A 22531-nucleotide genomic window follows, 5' to 3' on the forward strand; every position below is an offset into this window, starting at 1 on the left:
ACACATTCCTTAGCCACCTAAACAAACAACACAAATGCCTACAATTCACAATTGAGATTGAAAAACAGAACACACTTCCGTTTCTAGATACATATGTCACATGTCTTCCTTCTGGCAATCTTTCCTTCACTGATTTTTATCGGAAACTGACACATACTGGCCAATATATATACATAAACTCCTACCACCATCCAACACAAAAACTAGGTGTCATTAATACTCTAAAAAACAGGGCTCTGAAGATCTGCTCCAGTGAACATGTACTGAAAGACAAATTTAAAGTTATCAGCAATACTTTTCAAAAAAATGCCAAAACACTATTAACAAAATTCTCTACAAGACCTCGATAAAAAGCAAAGACAAACCAGACTACAATAAAACTATAACCATTCCTTACATTAATGAGACATCAGATAAAATAAACAGAATACTACAAAAATACAACCTCAAAGCCACCTTTGAACCTCCTGCAAAATTAAAAAAGCTTACTCAACTCATCCAAAGACCCACTCCCTCCGCTGGCCCTCCCTTGAATATACCGTATTTATTGCACCTGTAACATATCATATATAGGGGAAACAGGATACACAATTCTTATCAGACAAAAAGAACGTAAACGACACATTAAATATAATAATTATGGTGAAGCCGGCCTTTCTGATCATGCCCTGAACACCTTACATAGAATTGACTGGAAAAGTACTAGTTGTCTGCATCACACCAAAACATGGTATGAATGCAAATTTAAAGAAGCCTGTGAGATTATTATCAGCCACCGCAATCTGAACATGTCTAAAAATCCCAAACATATGGGAGCCACATATTCGACCCACAGAACCTTCCTCTCTAAGAGTAACTATAAACAGGACTGTAGATAATCCAGGATCCTAAATCAAAAATAATTGTAATGCTAAAAAGAGGACATCATTGTTACTGAAAGAAAACTATCTATAAGAAAGAATGTTTATTCATGTTATTATAAATAGAATTTAGCTTGATGTAGTTTCTAAATAATTAATTTTTTTTTTTTTCCTCCCACTAAAGGTCATGCCAGTAGAATAACCTGTGATCAAATCATTGTTTCTCTAGCTTACTGTATGTAATGTAACTCAGCTTGTCCTGTATATTTGTATATGCTCCAGATGATGATCTTAATATGAAGATCGAAATGTCGGGAAATTAAAAAAGTTATTTATAACACTATTGTAAAGTCTATAATTTCTAAAATGAATACTTTCTTTCTTTACTTGGTGTGTATCATATCAACCATCTGTTATTTTGGTCAAACTGCCTGTTCCATCGAGAAAAGGATTATCGAGTATGAAGACTCATACATTATGGTGAATCTCATATCTAGTCTTGCTCAGCATCCTGTTTGATACTGAACATTATTGGATTCTTTGGAGATTGACTAAGCTCATTCAGAGAAGTCATTTTATGCAAGAATGTTTGTTTGAAATTTTTGAAGTCCTATTAATGAATATCTTCATAGTTCATCAGTTGGATCCTGCAATTTAAACAGAAAATGTTACGTTTATTTCTGGAGTTTATCCAGTGGTTAGATTTTTTAGCTAAAAAATGGTAATATATCATATATTTTCAAAAAAAAAATCATACCAAATTTTGTTTTGAATTATCTATTAAATATGTTTACATGTGATGTTAATATTTCTTATTAGGCCCTCAAATTAACCAGAAGACTTTTAACAAAATATTTGAAAGAATATCACGTGTTCAACATGTCAAAATTCAAGATACTGGTCAGCAACGTGGAATTTGGTTGAGATATCGAAAACTATATAGTACAGAAAACAATGAATGGGGAGATTTTCAAGCACATCGTAAAGTATTAGGTTTATTGTGCATTGGTAAGTAAAAATAGTCTTTTGTTGAAAGTTTCTATTATTATATCTGTATACAGATTTTAATAGAACAAGCATTTAGTAATTTTGAACACTCAGATACGAGGGACATCCAAAAAGTAAGTTCCATTTTTAAATATTTTCACTGTAGCACTGTGATTGCAGTGGTGCTCATGCGTGCTGAGTTTGTTGATTCCTTAGCAAGACATTGGTGTTTTCAGACATTCTCGCAGTCCTTACGCTTGGTGTGTGTTTATAATGTCTAAGAAAATTGAATCGCCCACTGCATGTGAAATTAGGTAAGTTATCCATTTCTTGAATGTGAGGAATGTTAAAGCAGCTGAAATTCATCGGCAAATTATTGAGGTTTATGGAGAACACGCACTGAGTGATTCAATGGTATGAAGATTGGCAAAACTTTTTAATGAAAGAAGGAAGGACAGGTGTGCACGATGATGAACGGAGCGAGTGACCATCTTTAGTGACTGACGATTTGGTGAGTTCAGTTGAAGAGAAGATTTGATAGAATCTTCTCTCTCACTGCAATTTCCAGAAGTTTCACGTTTATGTCTTTGTGAAATTGTTTCAGAGAATCTGAATTATCGGAAATTGTTTGCATGCTGGGTGCCGGAGTTATTTACAGAACAACACAAAGTGAATTGGCTGGGCAGTGCGTTGGAATTCTTGACATGCTACCATGAGGATGGTGATGCTTTCCTGAGCAGACTTGTCACTGAGGACGAGACTTGGGTGCTGCACCCAACCCCTGAATCCAAACAACAGTCCATGGAGTGGAGGCACACCTCATCACCAGTCAAGATGAAATTGAAGACAATGGTTTCCACTCGGAAAATCATGTGAACTGTTTTGGGACAGACAAGGACTTTTGCTGGTAGACTTTTTGAGTCAAGGCTCCACAATCAATGCAAGTATGTACTGCCAAACCCTTAAGAAACTGTGTTGTGCGATCCAGAATAAATGACGTGGCATGCTTACCATGGGTGTTGTTTTGATTAATGATAACACCTGCTTACAAACAGCTGGCGTAACACAACAACTTCTTGCCACCTTCGGCTGGGAACAATTCCATCATCCCCCATATGGTCCTAACCTCAACCGAAGCGACTTTCACCTGTTGAAACATCTGAAATTTTTCCTTGGTGGCTTTCGGTTTCAAGACAACGACGAAGTCCAAGAAGCAGTCGATACATGGTTTGTGTCACAGGCGGTAACCTTCTACGACGAAGATATACAACTCTTGGTGCCCCATTATGATAAGCGCCTGAACAATGGCAGAAATTATGTAGAAAAGTAGTGAAAGATGTCTACTTTAATTTTCAATAAAGTCTTTTTTTTTTTTTTGTAAGTATATTTTTGTTTCTCTAACAGCCCATTGGAACTTACTTTCTGGACATCCCTCGTGCATACTTTTCATTTCATAGTTGTTTTATTGTATATCAGTAATTAATATAATGAGTAATAACAACACTAGCATGAAAGCTGATATGTGTGATTGTTATTCAGTTTTTTTTGATTTTCAAAAAAATTCCTTAAGAAATTTACAGATAATACTGAGTCTTCTGGGACTTTAAGCTATCCTGTCTTCTGTCCTCTGGGCTCTGTTCTATTGCCTACCCTCTTTCTCACATAGTTAACCTTGATTACCATTAATCCTCTATGTCAGCTTTGCTGATGTATAGTACTCTCTGTTCATCCTTCTCATTTGACAAACCATGTGGTATTTAGACATCTCATCTTTAAGTTCATCTTCAACCACTGGCTTAAATGTTGATCTCCATACATCATTCAATCGAACAAGGACAATCTGGTCACCTTTAACGCAACCAAAACATGTTCTTATCTTTTGTTTTGCAAAAGATATCTCAGCTAATTCTACTTTTAGTAATATACAAATCACCAGACATGATCAGATTTCTCTCTGCTTGGACTGACATTTACTTTTAATTTCTCCTATTATAGTCACAATTAGAAATTAGATGGTAGTGCACCTAAAACCTTCCTAAAAATTCTCGATTGTATCTTGCAGACTCACTTCACCCTCTATCTAATAGATGCACTGTTTCAGCTCTGTGTCTGGTCTACAGGCTACTCCAATGCTCACTGCTCCACTAAGCTGGCAACCATCATTCCTCTACTTTCTCTTCGGCTTGTTAAAACAAACAGCATCTGCCTAGGATTCCCTTTTCAGCACAGCTGCAAACTCACTGAACCTGCATCTCCTCTTTCTCTTTAATTTCTTTAATTCCATCTGTAGCTCTTGAACTACCTTCCTCATGAAGTATTCCTTAAACAGCTACAACTTTTCAAGAAAAATGTCAATAAATGTCTTATTTTCCAGCCATCACCTCTAATCTCCCATACAGCATTGATGTGCTTATAGATTTTTCTGCTTCTCATGTATGTCAATTAAAAAAAACACATCTTGCAATGTTTGTTGGCTTTCTGTGGGCAGAAAAAGATAAGGCATCATTTGATAATCATGACCAGTGTTTTTAAGAAGAACAGACAGTTATCGATTTGATTTTTTTATATAGTGAACTGTAGTTTAGAATTTTGGCTGTTTAAATGTGCAAAAAAAGAATCTTAATATGTCTGGTCCTTGAGACCAAACAGTAAACCTACATAGTACAACCAGTCTAAGGGGTTTGAGTGTAACCATGTTTGGTGCTTTGTTCTTTAAGTGTTTATGTATAAAAATTAGTTAAGGGGAGAGAGAGAGAGAGAGAGAAGGATATCATTCGTTATGTCAGTGATTTTCAGACTCTCAAAACGTTCATTGCCAACCACGCGATATCGTGTGATGCGAGTTCTCATCTGGCGGCCGATCACGCGTTATCGCTATCAAGTAAAAAAAAAAAATTGGCCACGACACGAAATTCCAATTTTCAGCTTGGCAATGAATGTGTTAAGGGACACCTGCCACTTTTTTATTTTTTTTTTATTTTTATTTTTTTTTGGAAAAAAAAAAATTCTTCCCTCACTTTTTATAAAATAATATTAACTTGTATTTTATTCTAGTAAAGCTAAGATGTTACGATATTCATACAATGCTTTTTTTTTGCAGGGGACTGTACACAGTAGTATGGCCTACTGGCACTTTTATTAATAGTGGTGACATACTGTTGCGATACACTTAGAGAAATTTGTAATATTCAGTAATATTTTTCACATTTATCTAGCATTCAGTAAGCTGAGTTATTTAATGAAATTTATATTTTTGACTATGTGTATTAAGATATTTGCCATATTAAACTTTTATGCAGCAGAACATTGATTAACTGACCGAATTGGGATCAAGGTTGGTTAGGTTAATCATCATCATCAAATTCCTGCCATGTACCCTCAAGGGGTGTACAGGATATGATAGTACTACATGAAAAATTTACATCATTAATAACTTCCTATCTACAATTTTCCTCCAAATCAGTGTGTTACTTGCCAAGATTAAAACATTATCAGATCTTATATTTCTATTGTCTAAGGCCCTTTGTACAGTATCAATCCACCTATATCTTGGTCTTCCTCTCGGTCGTTTTCCTGCCAACCTTGCAGAGAACAATTCTTTTGCTAATCTTTCCTTGCCCATTCTATTTAAGTGAGATTAGCTCTGCTAATGCATTCCTGGATGCTGACGATTTCAAGTTATTTCCTAATATCATTTTTAATATGATATTGCCATTGATGTCATCTGTTCACGCCTCTAATCTTTCTCAGAACTCTCATATCTGCTGTCTCTAGTCTTTATTCAAGTCAAGTGTTTTGCTTCTGACCCAGCTCTCAGATCCATAAGTTAACTGGTTTGAACACTGTCTTGTATACAGCTAATTTAGTGTTCAGACTAATTTCTCTGTTATTCCATATGAATTTATTCCTTTGACTTCCTACCATACCAGCTTTGTTGATTCTGTTGTCTATTTCCATATTTAATTTACCATCTTCACTAAAAATCTTGCCTAAGTAGCTGAAACATTTTACTTGTTCCACAGATTTTCTGTTCAAAATGCAGTTAACATTTTCAACAATTCTGCCTATTTTCATTGTTTTTGTCTTTTTATTGCTGACCTTCATACCATTACAACAGCTATTCAATTTAATCAGAGAACCTTGCAGACTTGTAGTGGATTTATTTAGAAGTATAAAATCGTCTCCATAAAGCAAAGAGTTGACATTAACATCTCCAATTTTGATATCATGTTTAATTCCACTTTCCTTCATAACGTGATCCATATAGATAATGAATAACAGAGGGGATAATGTACATCCTTGTCTCACACCAGATTTAACATTAAACCATCTTCCTGTACTTTCTTCAATTCTAATTGCTGACTTACAACTCAAATAAAGACTAAGTATAGTATTGCTTGATATAATGCCCCATTGACACCATATAACTGTAGCGTTTTGAATAGCTTCTCTCTTGGCACCTTGTCATATGCCTTTTCCAGATCAACAAAATTTAAGTATAGATCTTTGTTATATTCCCATGCTTTCTCAACTATTTGTCGTAAAGTGAAGATCTGATCCTGACAGCCTCTATTTGGCCTGAATCCAGCTTGTTCTTCACCAAGCTTTTCTTCCACAATTCTTCTCAACCATTTCTCAAGTATTCTTGCATATATCTTACCAGAACACTCAGTAATGAAATGCCTCTGTAATTCTCTCATTCAGTTTTATTTCCCTTTTTATATATGGGTACTATGAGAGCTCTACTCCAATCATCGGGAATTCGTTCCTCTGTCCAGGCTTTCTGAACTATGCAGTACAGCCACAGTAAGATTTTATACCACCATACTTCAACATTTCTGTCCGAATATCATTTACTCCTGCTGCCTTTCCACATTTCAGGCCTATGATGGCTTTTTCTACTTCAAGTATGGATATGTATTCCTGACTGTATGCCTGTTGAGTGTTTTTTACCACTGTGCTATCACTGCTTGTTTCATTTAGCAATTTTTTGAAGTAATTACTCCATACTTCAAGGATATCTTTTTCTCCCTTTTTCATATCACCTTTATCATGTCTAACTCCTTTTACAACACTCTTTCCTCCATTTCTAAGCCTCTTCAACAGCCTCCACAATATCTTACCACCTTCTTGATATTTATTTTCTATGTTCTTGCTGAAGTCCTCCCATGACTTTTGTTTAGATAGTTTTACACAGTGTTTAGCTTTCTTACATTTGTCTCTGTATTCTTTAAGAGCATAAGCTGTCTTATTTGGCAGGAACTTTTGATATGCTTTCTTCTTTTCCTTCACTGCCTCTTTAACTTCCTGTGTCCACCATGAAGTTCTGATTTTTCTATCCTTGCAGACAACCTCACCACATACCTCTCTGACTGAATCAATCAGTGTTTTCTTCAAGGCTTGCCATTGAATCTCCAAGGTTTCATTCCTGTTTTCAAACTCTTTCATTTTTTCTTCATAATTTTTGTGTATTTTAGTCTACAGTTCATATCTGAGAGCTGCTCAACTTTTATTCGCTTTAAAACTTTCTTACATGTTATTCTTTTCAATATGAAATTCAATTTTATCCCGCTCAAGACTAAATAGTGATCACTTCCAATTTCAAATCCTCTGTACACTCTGGTGTCCTCCGCCAGGGAGAAAACATCACTATCAACTATAACATAGTCAATGAGACTTTTCTTATTCTTTGCCTCTTCTCTCCATGTGAATTTGTGCACATTTTTATGTTGGAACATGGTGTTAGCAATAACCAGTCCATGTCCTGAGCAGAAATCCAACAGGTATTTGCCATTATTATTAGCTTTGCTCTTTTCTCCAAATTTTCCCAAAATATTTTTGATTGTCTGACAATCATTTCCCACTCTGCTATTTAGATCTCCAAAAAGGAAAAACTTTTCCTTTTTTCATTGTGTCAGTTGCTTTCTCTAAAGCATGAAAAAATTCCTCTACTTCTACTTTAGTAGAACTTTCTGTGGGACCATAGGCACAAATAAGTCTCATTGTCCAGTTCCCCCATTCTGATATTTGCCCACATCACTCTACTTGAGACTGCCTGCCATTCATGAAGATTAGCCTCGTATTTAGTGTTGAATACTATGGTTACTACTTCTTTTCCTTGATTGTCATTGCCTTTATATAACATTTTGTATTTATTGCTCAGAAAGATCTCACCAGTTTTTGTCTTTTTTGTTTCAGTCACCCCTATTATGTCGATCTGGTACTTATCTAATTCCTCAGCTAGCGCCATTTCTTTGCCATTCAGGCTTCTTATGTTGATAGTACCGATCTTTAACTCTGGTGATGTTGATTTGGGGTGTGTTTTCAGATTTGTTCCAGTAGCTGACTTTTCGCTGTTCACCCTGGTTTCCTGGCAAAAACAACGGGGGCCTTGTTTAACCAGGCGATGCCCCAGCTGGCATGAAATTTTGTCATGTTGTACCATCATTTTGTATTTTGGTTTAAGCCAATAAGAATACAATTTGGTCTGCTAAATCCCAAATTGGCAGCCCATCCTCGTTCGTTCATTGTCCAGGTAGATACCCAACAGGGTGCACCACAAAAAGGGGAGGATTGGACATCCTCAGTTCTCCACATTCCTTTAAAGGCTATGTGGAGGTCTCCTCTCGGTTATATAACTTTGACTCTTAAGCACCCGGGTTAGGTTAATCAGATTAGATAATTAAACATATATGAGAATATCCAGTTTATATACAAAACAAAGTATACCTATACCTACAATTAAATTATTGCTTGCAAGGTTATTACTACTGTATTTTGAAATATGAAGTATTATAAAAAATAATTGATTCTGGAAATGGTTAGTAAATAATAACCAAAACATCTTGATGAAACGATGTATGTTATATTTATTTTGAACTTACCTAATTGTTTTACATGGTTTCAACTATAAATAACTTTTTTTTACATAAACAAATACAAGAAATTGTACATAAATAAGAGTATAATGAATCTTGTGGAGGATTATTTTTCAAATATGTAATCTTGAATTTATCTTTGAACCATGCAAGATGGTCTTTTTTTTTGCCTCAAGCTTTCTCATTCTCTTTAATAGTGGTATCTCCTTGGAAATTCGTTTAGACTGTTGCTTGCACCACAGAACAGCATGGAATTGTAGTTTCTAGCACAGTGAAGGCATCATCAGAATCACCTTGGTTAAAATAAGCAAGTTCTACATACTGGACTAATGCAACACTTTCTTCTTTGGTAAAATATGATAACCAGGATTGTTGGCACCATTGTTTAACCATGTGTCATCTTGCTTACACTTAGAAAACTTGTGAATCCCTTGAAATAAAGTTACAATGTCACCTATATCTTCATTCCAGTCTGGCACATGTGATCATCTCTCTGGCAGCACCTTAAAGTATATGCCATGCCTTTTTCAGATTCCCCTTTGACAACATTTCTGGGCATCTGTTAATCAGAATTTCTAGCTCCCTTATACCATGAAGAGTGAAATTTTTCAGTCATCCTATATTGGCTTTAAATTCAAACTTTTGATTCAATTGTAATGCTTTTTTGCATAACAGTGCTCCAGTAAAGGTTTGCTTTGACTTTTGTAGAAACCAGAAATAAACAGCTTCTTCTAATTTCTCATTGCTAGCTTTTTCCCCCCATAGAGTTCTCTTTTTAGAGCCATTTTCATTGTCTAGTTTTGAAAAATTTTATTTTTTCTACTCTTGTCAGATATGGTTGCTTTACCACATTAAAAATCTTAGCAAGAGATACACCAGTTTCATCCTTTTCCAGTCTATCAGTCTATTAATAATTGTTATCTTGTCTTCTATTGACAAATTATGAGGTTTCTTTTGCCTGTAGAATGCCATTATTAACACAAAGTATTAAAATTAAAAAAAGCAAGATGATATGGTATTTCACTTTGTGATAGCCACAAACGAAAACTCAAACATTCAGTTATTTGAAGCAAAACACCTTCAATAACTTCACATAGGCTCAAATTTCATTGCTCATTTCACTCAGTGGCTTAAATCTGACTGAGCACAAGCTTCCCCCTCCCCCAATACTTCCACATCCACAATAGATAACAGTAATTCATCTAGCTTACAGGAGACTGTCTTGGGTCCACACAGGGCAAGTGTACACTTGCCCTGTGTGGACAAGTATTTATAAATATTTAACTCTGTAATGATAAAATAAGTCTATTTTTATGCTATACTATATATTTTTGAATAAATAATCAGAAATGAATTAAGTAGCAGGAGCAATATTTTAGCATAGCAACCGATGCAATAAAAGTAGATTTTGGAAGCTCCAGAGGTTCTGCTAATTGTTCAGATAATCAACATTGTACTGTATTTGCTATATAAAATTTTAGTGGTTCAGATAATTGATGTGGTAGTGTATTTGTTATATGAAATTTTTTATTAAAATTATCTTGTACATTTTAGTTATTTTTATATACCTGTACAATAAATTTATATTCAACAAATCATGTTATATAGCTAATTTGCTGTTCTAATTCCTAAAACATTATCATATTATGAAGTAATTCAAACTAAACTAAAAATAAAACAGCATACAGATATATTTATACATGGAAGTTTTGTTTTAACGCTATATTATATTGAAATAAGTGGATAATATCAAGCACATGTGGAAGTTGTTGAAAATGAACAATAGTATTGTTTGCTTCCCCCCCCCCCCAGAAATGTTTTTGTGGGGGAATGCCTCACAGTTTGAACATTAGCTTATGGTTTGAGAGTATTGACAGACCTGCTTAAAAACTGCCAAAGTTGTAGCAAAATTACTCCACACACACACACACACACAAATTAGTAAAATTAATTACAGTATCAACTGGAAATGAAATTTTTGCAATGCAGAAATTTTTTTCTTTTTTACTTTCTTAGAGGATCTCATATTCTAAATACCTATAGCGATTGATTTGTTAACATTTTATTTATTTGTATTGGTTCTCATCTCCCACCCCATTCCTCCACTGTCCCTTAGGATTGGTTGAGCCCTTCTATGAGGGATTAATCCCCTTCATATGTATTTTATGACCGTAGATCTGTGTGTGTTTTCACGGGCCAGTTTACCTTTTCTGAGGGATGAAAAACCTGAGTTTCTGGTTGAAAACACCTTCTACCCTTCATATGAGACTGGTTAACTCACCTTTAGTCAAACGAGACCAGATAAAGGTTCCTTACGTCATGGAGGAACTTTCCTACCATAGGGCATCATCTATACTGCTTGAGCTATGGAGGCCCATTTGTTAACTTTGTAATCTTGATGAATGTAACTGCATTTTTTCTTTCCGTTTACTGCATGATATTTTTAATGAATGAAATCTTTATATAAAATACTTGCTTTCTGGTTTCATATTCCTATCGAGTTCTAAAAGTTTATTCAATTTTATAAATGCTTTTTCTTATCAGTGTATTAACAAAAACTTGATGTTGCCTGTTTTATTTCTAAAGGATAATAAATGAGTAATTTTTTTTTTAAAATAGGTAAATGCAGAAGTCAGGTAGATGTGGAAGAACTGTGTAGATACCATAATTTTTTACGCGAACAATATAGCTGTACTTTATATGATTCTCGATGCCTTGTGTTTGGTACAGGTTCTGCATTGGACATCACAGCATATTCCAGAAATTCTTCAGATGATAGCACCTCATTATTAACAAACTTTCCATTTGTTCGGGATGTGGCAAGAACTGACACTTTTGATGCAAATAAAGATTCTCCAATTGTGAATCATGAGTTTGTGCCAAAGAATGTTGAGTGTTTGGAGGACAAAGATAGTGGTGTATATGAACAGTTAAGCTCTTTTGTGGAACATGATAGTGCAGAACATGATACAGAAGATGGAAAAATAGTTGAAACTCCAGTGCATGTAAATGGTTCTTCTCTATCACAGGAGGGAAAAAGCTTGCTATATGCAAATATTTTAGTAACTCCATTTGAGAGTGCTTCTGGAGATGGACAGGTGGCTAGGGATTGTAGCCTTACTAGTATATGTAGTACAAACAGTTCTGATAGTCCCATAGTAGAAGGAAATAATTCTCCTTCATGTTCTAAGAAAATGACTCTATCTGTAATTAAATCTCAGAGTATACACTGTATATTATACCCAGGTGTAGATGACTGTGATAATTTAGAACCAGATCTTTTTGAATTTGTGTCATCATTGTTTTGGATTTTAGAATCAAAACGCCTTGATCGCTCATTTGAAAAACAGGATAAACTACCTCTTCTTACTGCTCCATTTGAGAAGAAAGATTTTGTAGGATTAGACAAAGATTCACGGTAAGTTATTTATTGATAATTTTGAATGATTTCACATGAATTCATCATTCATTCAGTAATTAATGTAAAAGCATCACTAGTCCTATTAGGTAGCTATTATGGTTTTTGGTGAGAAGATGAAAATTTAATTCGAAACAGCAGAACAATATCGCTCTCTCTCTCTCTCTCTCTCTCTCTCTCTCTCTTTTTTTTTTTTATACCAATCTAGTGCCATCTCTCTCTTTCCTTCAGTTGCCAAGTTACAGGGAACATGTGATCCAACCTCTTTGTCCATGTATCTCCTGTCTGACAATACTAATGCAATATATATATATATATAGAGAGAGAGAGAGAGAGAGAGAGAGAGACCTACTTAATCCCCTTCCCCAATTCTAGCCTTACTTCTTAATACATGCCCGTTTTCTCTTATTTTTGCATATGCTTCAGTTCCTCTTTCCTTTGGATTATACATTAAAAGGTAATCTCTTACCTGGGCTTTCTTTATATTAGCCAGTATGAATCACCTAGTTTCATTTAAGATGACTTTCTTTCTTTCCTTCTGTATTAAGAGGGATTAAGGGTTTTCTTTTAGCTCATGCTTGGCATCCTGAAGTGTTAGCAGCTGCTAACCATAAAATAATATAATAAAAGTGCTTTGACACACTTTTGTCTAATATCCAGCCTAAGACATTAACAAATTGTGTGTGAAATCTGCATAGAAACATAAAGTCATGACTGAAAATAATTTAACCAGATAAGCATAGGGAAAACTTATTTATTTTGCAAATGTTTTGTCAAAGTCATTGTACACTAAAACAATCTAAGAACATGATGATGTAACAAGCAAAGTGAAATAGAATAGTAAAAATTAAATTTATACAACAGTATGTGATATGTTGCTGATGTGATTCTTACAATTTGATCAGATATCACCTAAAGACATTTATAGGCCGGAGAGCAAAGTTACTGTTAATCCAGCCAACCAGGCCAGCATGTTAGATGTTCAAAAAAAAAAAAAAAAGCATAGTGCTGAGAAAGTGGCAATTGCATACAATTTAGGAGCATTTGTTTCATTTTCAAGTCACCACTCACCACTTTTATAATTCAAAAAGCCCTCCTACTTTCTTCAGTGCTCAGTGCTTCTTCATTTTTATGTATGTTTTTTTTTTTAAAGTATTATTGTTTAGAGTGTGTTATGTCCTTTGTTATTCTCATGATAAGAATGAAGGAGAATTTATTGATCTGTTGCTAGATAACTTTCTCAAGCAGCATGTGTAAAAGAAGGTACTCAAGGTCAAAGAGTATTAAATTTGATCATAGTGTCAAAGCGATCTCAGTTAAGAATGGGAATGTTTCGTCTCTCGGTGATGACAGTGATCATCCCATACTGTTCTTGTAAGTAGCTAACTACCTAGTCCATCCATAAATACTGTTACAACTTGAACAGCGCATAAACTTTTAATCTGTCAGTAAATCATTACAGCTTTCAGCACATACAAACCACATGTATAATGTGCATGTATCAGTACTCGGTGTTTGAAATGTCCACCTTCTGCCTTCACATATGCCCAAAGTCTGTGAAGGCATGCACAACATCCAACAGAAAATTTCCACTACTTACTTCAAATCCACCTTCAGTGTGGTGGTGCCGAGATGTTGTTTCTTGCAGGCTACTCTCATACTCTGACCCCAATTTGAAGTCCAACAGATTTATATCAGGACTTCCAGCCAGCCAATCAGATGGCAATATGTGGTCATGCACATTCGTCTCCTGTTTTGTGGTCCTCACCTTGTGTGCACTAGCTGAGTCCTGTTGGAAAGTCCACCACCTACCGTAAAATGAGGTGTTATCCAGGAGCAGTACCACAGGGTCCAGCAAAGTGTCTTGATATACTTTGTTTGGTGGAGGTTTTGACCCCTTGATCACAGAAATGCATCTTGGATGTCTCCTGACACAGGGTGATGATCTCTCTGAATCCTAGGTGCTATGGCACGTACTGTGTGATATACCTGATTTTTTGGCAGTTAAACGACTCTTCATTGAATGAAAATCTTTTCATCTGTGAAGAGGATATTTCTGTATCTGTTCTTCGCCTACTGCCAGAGAAGTGCCTTTGATTTTATCACTCTCTGCTGCATAAGTTGTGGTATTAGGGGGAAGTGTCCAGTAGAACAACGTTAGACTCTCACCCCCCCCCCCAGGTCAGCAGCTAGTACATGTGATATCATTCTCTGCAAAACATTCCTCTCTCATGACATCACTTTCTGCATTCTCGGATTCTGGCAGAAACATGCATTTGCAGTCCTCATAAGCTGTTGCGTCCCAGCGGATCATGTTGACCTGTTCTTGGCAGTCAGATACGGCTTCTATATCGTTATAACGGTCAATAATCCAATACACAAACATTCTACTGATCCCAAATGTTTTTCTCATGTTAAAAACAACAGGTGAGAATAAGACTGAGGAGTTAAGAAAGATATAATGCACAAGCCAGAAAAGTTGCATATATTGTATGGAATGCTAAATCAGAGTATGAAAAGAAATTGGCTGTGTAGGCTAAAAGCAATGTAAAAGAATTTTATTGCTATGCTGTAAGTAAAAAAAAAACGAATGTAGATGAATAACTTTAGTGAATGCAGATGGTACACTAGATGAAGAGATAGAGATGCACAAAAATGAGATTCAACAGCTGTTGCATAACCTGGATATCATTTCAGCTATAGGGCCAGATGGTATATCAGCACATGTGCTAAAGGAATGTTAAATCGAAATGGCTTAACCCTTGATGTGTTTATATAACTTGAGTCTCAGCTCAGGAAATATCTCATGGGAATAGGAGAATAGAAAGATTTTGTAGGAAAAAATATCCGATGACCATCATGAGTGGTACTATGGATATTTTTCCTCACATTTCACAACTAATGCTGAATATCACAGGTTCCATATTTTCATCCAACCACCTAAACATTGTGTTTTTCCATATGAAGTAATGTTTTAAAAACTTTCTAATTTTTTAATGCTGTACAGAAGAATGTCGATTTTTTGATGTTCTTTCTCTCTCTCATGCACACATGTTGCACAACTTATCAGATGTTTACTTTCTACTTTACCAATTTTCTACGGATGCTTCCATGACAATTGCTCATCAGAAATGATACCAGCCTTCCACATTTTCTAAACTAAGACACTATTAATTCATTCATTCGCACTTCAGCTCAGACTTGCAGAATAGACTTTTTTTCTCCATCTTATGTATTAATATATACTGTTGATATTATTTTACTTATGTAGTGGTGGTAGGGTTTTTTATTCATTAGAATAGAAACACTAGCTACAGAGCACATACGCTTTAACATGCATAATATATGAGTCCTATAGTCTTAGTTGCTTCAGTCATAATTGCAACAGTATCAGTGTTGTTATTTTAAACGAGTTGTCACCTATATAATTTTGATAAATATAGTCTACAGATATTTAAATTTTAATTTCTACTACTCCAGTATTAACCTTCTCATGACACTAATTTATTGGAGATCTTTATTTTTGGATTACCAAACAATACCCATTTTCCAGTATTTTCTGCCCTGGTTGGCTGAGTGGATAGCATCTCTGCTCTTCAGCCAACAGCAGGCTATAAGTTTGAATCTCTTTCTTGGGAAGCTTTAGGGGATAAATGATTTTTATTTCCAGGTGCAAAACCACTGTGCTCTTTATTTGAAGGCCTGGCATGGCTTGCCTCTAGAGGAGAATTCCCAGATTATTTAATCCTTCATCTACATGTACTAAATGTACTATAAGTTACACTAACCTTTTGTGAGTGGGATCGATATTGTATTCAATATTGCATGTAGTAGAATATTAGATATATTTTTTCCTTGTAATATATCAAACTATAATTTCTTGGTATCTTTAATTTATAGTATAATCAAGTGGAAAAACTTCAAACAACTGTCTCTAATCCAGAGTATTTCAATAATCAGGTGTGACACCATTTGGTTACTCGTATATGAAAATATGACTTTTGCATCACTCCAACCCTGGTATCACCTGATCTTTCTGGTGAGGGCTTCCAGGGTAACAAAGGGCAATGTTGTAGCCAATGAAGTTTTAACTGAGTTTTGGCTATTGCCGTTATCCAGCCATGACTAGAGCTTTTTAGCTCAATAACACTCCATCCACACAGATTTTCTACATTCAGATGACGGGATAAAGAGTCAAGGACTCAGTCCATCGCCCAGTTCTTTTAAGAACTTTAAGAACCTGGTATCACCTGAGAGAAATCGACCGTGAGATGCGGTGATTACTCATACCCTTGGAGGGTAATGGATGGCAATGCCATAGCCAATGAAGTTCTAACTGAGGCTCGGCTATTGCTGTTACCTTCCTGCCATGATCAGAGCTTTAATAGCTCAATAACACCTTATCCCTACACTGTCCTCTACAGATAACGGGGAAGATAAAAAGCATTCTTGCTTCGCCCCTTTAAGCCAGTCCTTATAAGGACTATAAGGATAAGGACCCTGGTATCACCTCTTGGTTTGGCTCCCACTGATGAGACCTCAATAAAAGTGAAAACTGGTCTGGGTAGTGACTCTTCCCATAATGCATAGCATTATACATGTCTGCAGGATATGTGCTTTGCATTTTAGGATATTAAGGCAAGTGATGCGAAGTCATTAGCTTCCATATACAAGTTGCCCCGTTCCTGAAAATACTTCAGGCACAAACTTTGCTTGCTTACACTTGGATAAAGGGTTCAACCAAGTATATAATTTCTTGCTATCTTTAATTTATAAAATAAAATTTAGTTTTTTTTTTATATTCAGATGATTTTTTTAGACTATTTCTTTTAATAAAAATCTGGTCTAGATTCAATCCAAATGTTCTTTATCTATTTTCTCTTTAACTATTTAACCCCCCCCCCCTTTTTTTTTTTAAAATCTACTTGCATAACTATTTCTTAGACCTTTCTGCAGAGTTTCCTCTAATTCTCACCTATTTCATTTTACTTCTTTATAAGTTGGTTTTCTGCATTTGACCTTTTGACTGAGCATTTGAGTTATGCACTGGACATATAGCCTGAATTGCATTGGCTGTAAATCCAATCAACCAACTGAATCTGAGTTATGTAACATAACTACTTTATTACTTTTAGACTTTCGCATTTAAGCGTGAACTTGATATGATAATGCAGGATGTCATTTTTTTGTAGAAATGAGTAGAGTTCAGGTTCTCTGTGACTTCTCACTGCCAAGACATCATCAATGTAGCATAGCCACATTGTTGGTTTTGGATCAAGAGCAAAAATCCTGACTTCTAGGTGTTCAAGAAAAAAGTTAGGTGATAAGGGCGAGCTCATTGCTGTTCCTTCCTGTTATTTATATATTTTATCTTTCCATGTGAAGTAACCTGATGTGATTGCAAATTTGAATAATTCCACTATGTCCAGTGGAAATTTTTGGGTTAACAATGCCATTGTTTCTTTGTGTGAGAGATTAGTGAAGAGAGGACAATGTCAAAGTTTACTAACATGTCTGTATCTGCTAGTTTAATATCTTTTAACCTTCTATGGAATTTTTTATCGAAGAGGTTGAGTGGCCAGTGAGGGGACGGAGAAGGTTAAACAGGAATCTTGATATTTTATATGTGGGACTGCCTATAGAATCCACAATAGGTCTGAGTTTTTTACTTTTATGTAATTACTTTTACTTTGAACCATATATTCTGGGAGGTCTCGCATGGTATGTTTTGATGGTTTCTTCATCTATGGATGTTGTTTCATCATGTAACTTATCGAGTTTTTTGCTGACTTTTGGTGGGATCATTATTAAGCTGGGAGTAAGTACTGTAATTATGAACAGTAATTCATTTTCCGATCATATGATTTAGCATCTAAGACTACAGTGGCTGGCTTTGTCGATAACTATATTATTATTACCTTTTAATGAATTCAGGACTTTTAATTCTTGTTATTTTAATTTAATTCTGTAAATTTATGTAAAATTAATTCTTTCTAATTGCTTTGGCTATTTCAAAACAAAGGCAATTAACACATTCGCTGCCACGCTTCTCGGGCATAGTTTGTTACCGCATGCCAAGCACTTTTGCTTCTACAAGGTGAGTACGAGTTATCTCGTAGCTGGCTTATCAGACAGAATTTTGTTTCATATGCCAGCTACGAGTAATCTTGTATCGTCCCCCACCTATGTCTTACATGCGCTGACAACTGTGCAACTTGAGCTCAGAATCAGTGATGGTCAGCATTCAGTATAGTAAGATTTATTGCATCTAGTCTTACAATTATTTAAAATTATCTAAATAAAAACCTTCAATTATGCCATGGCCAGTAAAAGAAAGCTTACTGATGAAAAATTAGAAGCTTACGCTAATGTGAGCGATAATGAATGGAATGAATTATTTGGTGCCTACAGATGATGATATATTGTATATATAAATATATGTATATGTTGAAAAAACTTCAAAAAATTGTTTTATTTGCATTAATAAATACACAGTTTCCGCAACAATATCTCTTATAATATACTATACTTTTGCTGAAATTATTTTCTTTCTATCAAGCCCTCAGACGTGCTCTCCGCTTTATTCACAAGCCATGGGTTCAAATTAATGTGCATATACTACAGGTTAACTCGTGCTTAGCATAGGAGGTCAGTAATCGACTTATGATTATATTCATAGTTGGCTTGTGAGGCTCATATACCAACTACAAGTATACTCGTAGTTGGCAGAGAACATGTGGCAAAATTGCAAAGTTATGACCTCTTGCTAGTTACATTTAGCTCATCTTCAGTTAGAGGCCAGCCAGATAAGTTCACAATCCATTTGTCAGCAGGTAATTTTGTTGTATTTTTCTTAAATCATTCTAGCAATGTTAAGTATTTTCTGTTTATTTATGATAAATCAACCCAGACTTCTTGTCTGGGTTGATTTGTAGGATTCCCATTCCATATATTAAAGGCATCTCTGAATGTGTTGTAAAAATTATAAGAAAATATCAACTCGTTGCTACAAACTCATCAACCAAATTCACAACTTGCTGCCTTCTCCAAAAGACAAACTGTCACCAATGATGCTACCTGGCATATACCAAGTACCATGTTTGTGTAACTTGTCTTACTATAGACAAACAGGAAGATCTATAAATAAATGTATTTCCAAAAATCAAGATCACATCCACCTTATCAAACTTCACAAATCTAGCCTTGCACAACATGGAATCGAAAATGCTAACAACAGGATCCAGTGGCAAAATGCCAAGTTACTACACATAGATCCACATATAAACATGAATGGGTATACAAAGCAAGTGCTGAAGCCTTACTTCATAGGCCTAAGTTTAATCAAAATGACTGTCTCACTATTCCAAATGTTTGGGAAATTGTTATCTTCAATTGTATTCAATAATTTATCTGCTATATTTTAATTTAAGTAATTTTACTTTCAACCCGGTAGTTTTTATTTCATGAACACACGACTGTATACATAGAGGGATTCCAAATTAAGCATGCATCTATTGATTTTTTGACTTCAATTCCTACCAATGATGTCTTATGATACATAAGATGAAATATCTACATAATAAAAAAGTTATTTACTGTGGCATATGTGTTATTCTATAGCTATCATAATATTGATTACATTTCTATGAAGCCATGAGAGTCATCGAGCCTAATATGTAAGATGAACTGAGACAAATAACAGGTTATGAAGATGAATCATGTTACTTTTGCTGCTTCTTTACTACATTCTTTAAATGTAACAGATGGAAAAAGCCCATGAGTATCTGTACTTTACCAGGTTCATTAGGAAACAATTTAGCAGCAACACAATTTGGTAGATAGTATTGTTTCTAAAATTTGTACTGATTTCAAAGAAAAGTAAACTAGAGTACAGTCAGACAGTTCAAAGCACTTTTTCCAAAAGAGACAGTGCCTCTTTTGGAGCAATTATTTTTGACATTTTAAAAGTTACAGACCTGTAACTTTTTTACAAACTTCTAGGGTGAATCCAACTGGGAGGCAACCTGTAAATGTTTGTAAAGGAATACTCTCCTTAATGACATAATGGTTTCTCTCAGTCAGGCTGATTTAGCCAAGAAACTATTGTGACCATGCACTTATCCTAATTTCCTATATATACTTACTTCCATTAGGAGTCTTACATCAGGGCTATTTTTATGGACCTAATGGGGCTGTGTATGACACATTCTGGCTGTATGGCCTGAGTATTAATTATTAATTAAATGACTTTCCCTATCCCTGCTTATCTGTTTTTTTTAGCCATCATGATATGTGGAGAGTGTGATGATGTGTTGGTATTTAAGTGTACACTGTGTTGCCAAATGTGTCTAGACAGCAACTGTTTGTATTTCCTGTTGCTACAGCATTGCTGTCAATAATGGCTGGAATAGCAAAAGCAGCAAAAGGCAGCCCAACGAGGTTGAGCCTCCTTTTGCTGCTTTTGCTATTCCAGCCATTATCCTTTGGGGTAGGCTCCACTAAGTTCTGTAAACAGCTGCTGGAATTCTTTTCCATTCCTCTTATATTATAGCAAACAGTGTTCACTATAATATAAGGTTGCATGCCAGACCTACTCATCCAATGTTAGTTGGGCAAGTAGGTCTGGCATGCAACCTTTGCTCCAGCTCATCCCGAAGATGTTCAGTAGGGCTGAGATTGAGACTTTGGTACTGCCCATTTTGGTTCTAACACCTCCATGTCTTCAAACCATGGAGCTACAGCCCTTGCTTTGTGTGGAGGTGCATTATTGTGCTGATACAGGAAAGGTCTTATTCCAAACTGTTGCCACAGTGTGGGAGAGAACAGAATTGTCCAGAATGTCATGTATGGTATCAGTGTTTAAAGATCTCGACACAGAAACCAGAAAAACAACCTCACACCATTATGCTACTGCCTTCAAATTTCACGGTTGATACAAGACATTTCTGTAACTATTATTCACCAGGTCAGTCACATCCTTTGGATTTCCAGATCATGTACTGCGATTCATCATTCCGCAGAACCATTATCCATCGATCCATATTTTATTGACAGTGTTGTTTGTATCATTCCAGATGATGCTGGGCATTGGCAGGTGCAATCAAGGGCTTGTGAGCAGCAGCATGATGATGATGAAACCCAAGAGCAAACACCTCCTTGCAAACAGTTGTCACTGCATCCATTCTAGAGCTGATGTAGGAATCATTTGCAATGGTTACTAAGGCTGATTGACGATTTACTGTGAAAACATACTTGAGAGTTCACCAGTCCCGATTTGTCAGTTTCTTGTGCCTACCAGTTCAAGAGAGGGGTTTGGTGGTTCCATCATGTTTCCACTTGATAACCTCACTGACAGTAGACCAGGGCACTTGTAATGTGCTGGAAAACTCTCGGACTGAACTTGTGGGCTCTGGCTATCATACCACATTTGAATAAACTCAACTCTTTTTCTCCTCCTCCTGACAGCAAAGAATGTCTATACTGCTGATGCCCATGTGCCTATGTTTATATAGCATTGTAGATGTGTATCTGTGTCATGCGGGCAAGACAACGTAGAATTATGTGAATGTCTAGAAACTTTTGGCAACATAGTGCATATGGAATTACTAGTGCAAACATATCACTACTAAAATACTATACAATGTGTTTGTGCCTTAGAGAAAACAAAGGCAAATAATTGTTTGCATTCTTATATTAAAATTGCACATTGTAATACATATAGTATTACTTCCAGGCAATGTTCTCTCTAAGCTGTGTGCATGCACACCAGTCAAAAAGGGAGTGCATGTGCACAAAATTTTTTCTTTCAGAATTTCTAATATATAGTCAAAAATTTTTGATTGTACTATAAAAATAAATTATATGATGAATCATATTTGTCACTGATTTTATTTAGTAATTTCTGCAGTCTCTCCTCTCCAGTATTACTCTAACCCATTCCAGCTTAATACACTCTTATTAGTTATTTTTAGTCTGCACTATGTGGGTGAACTAATGGTTTTCAGCAAGTTGCAAAGTCATATTTGTTTAGGGTGTTTACTGTTTAGACAATACAGGTAATGGGCTTTTGTTATCCACATTTTTGCATATATACACAGTTTAATTTCAGTGTATAAGGACTGTCGATGCTTCCTATTCTGGGTTTTTCAGAAACTTCTGTGTATTCTGTGTTTTTTGTAACTCCACTCGCTATACTCAGTGACTCTCAGTGTCCATTTTGGGTCTCTATCCCCTTTATGGTATTGTTTTTATCTCTAAGTAACTTCTGTGCCCTGAGCAATGAAGATCATCTAGCTATGGAAAAGCTCATTAGTACAGAATCTGGGCTAAGTCCTGTGGATGTTGAGCCTGATAAAACTCGCACAATGAAGATCACATCTCAAGCTTTT

At 35.5% G+C, this 22531-nt stretch overlaps 1 protein-coding gene across 2 annotated transcripts in view; it reads left to right on the forward strand.

The window, feature by feature from the left end:
• brun (trafficking protein particle complex subunit brun) overlaps nt 1-22531 on the forward strand; it is a 452915-nt gene that overhangs the window by 27394 nt on the left and 402990 nt on the right. For both annotated transcript variants that reach the window (XM_090414220.1, XM_090414221.1), the window contains exons 3-4: nt 1680-1868; nt 11345-12143. In XM_090414220.1, coding sequence (XP_090270346.1) covers nt 1680-1868; nt 11345-12143 — 988 coding nt within the window. The remainder of the gene's footprint in view (nt 1-1679; nt 1869-11344; nt 12144-22531) is intronic.

The sequence above is a fragment of the Typopeltis vanoorti genome, chromosome 25 (genome assembly GCF_054136105.1).
Source record: "Typopeltis vanoorti isolate ZY-2024b chromosome 25, IOZ_Tvanoo_1.0, whole genome shotgun sequence".
In the NCBI taxonomy this organism is placed as follows: domain Eukaryota; kingdom Metazoa; phylum Arthropoda; class Arachnida; order Uropygi; family Thelyphonidae; genus Typopeltis; species Typopeltis vanoorti.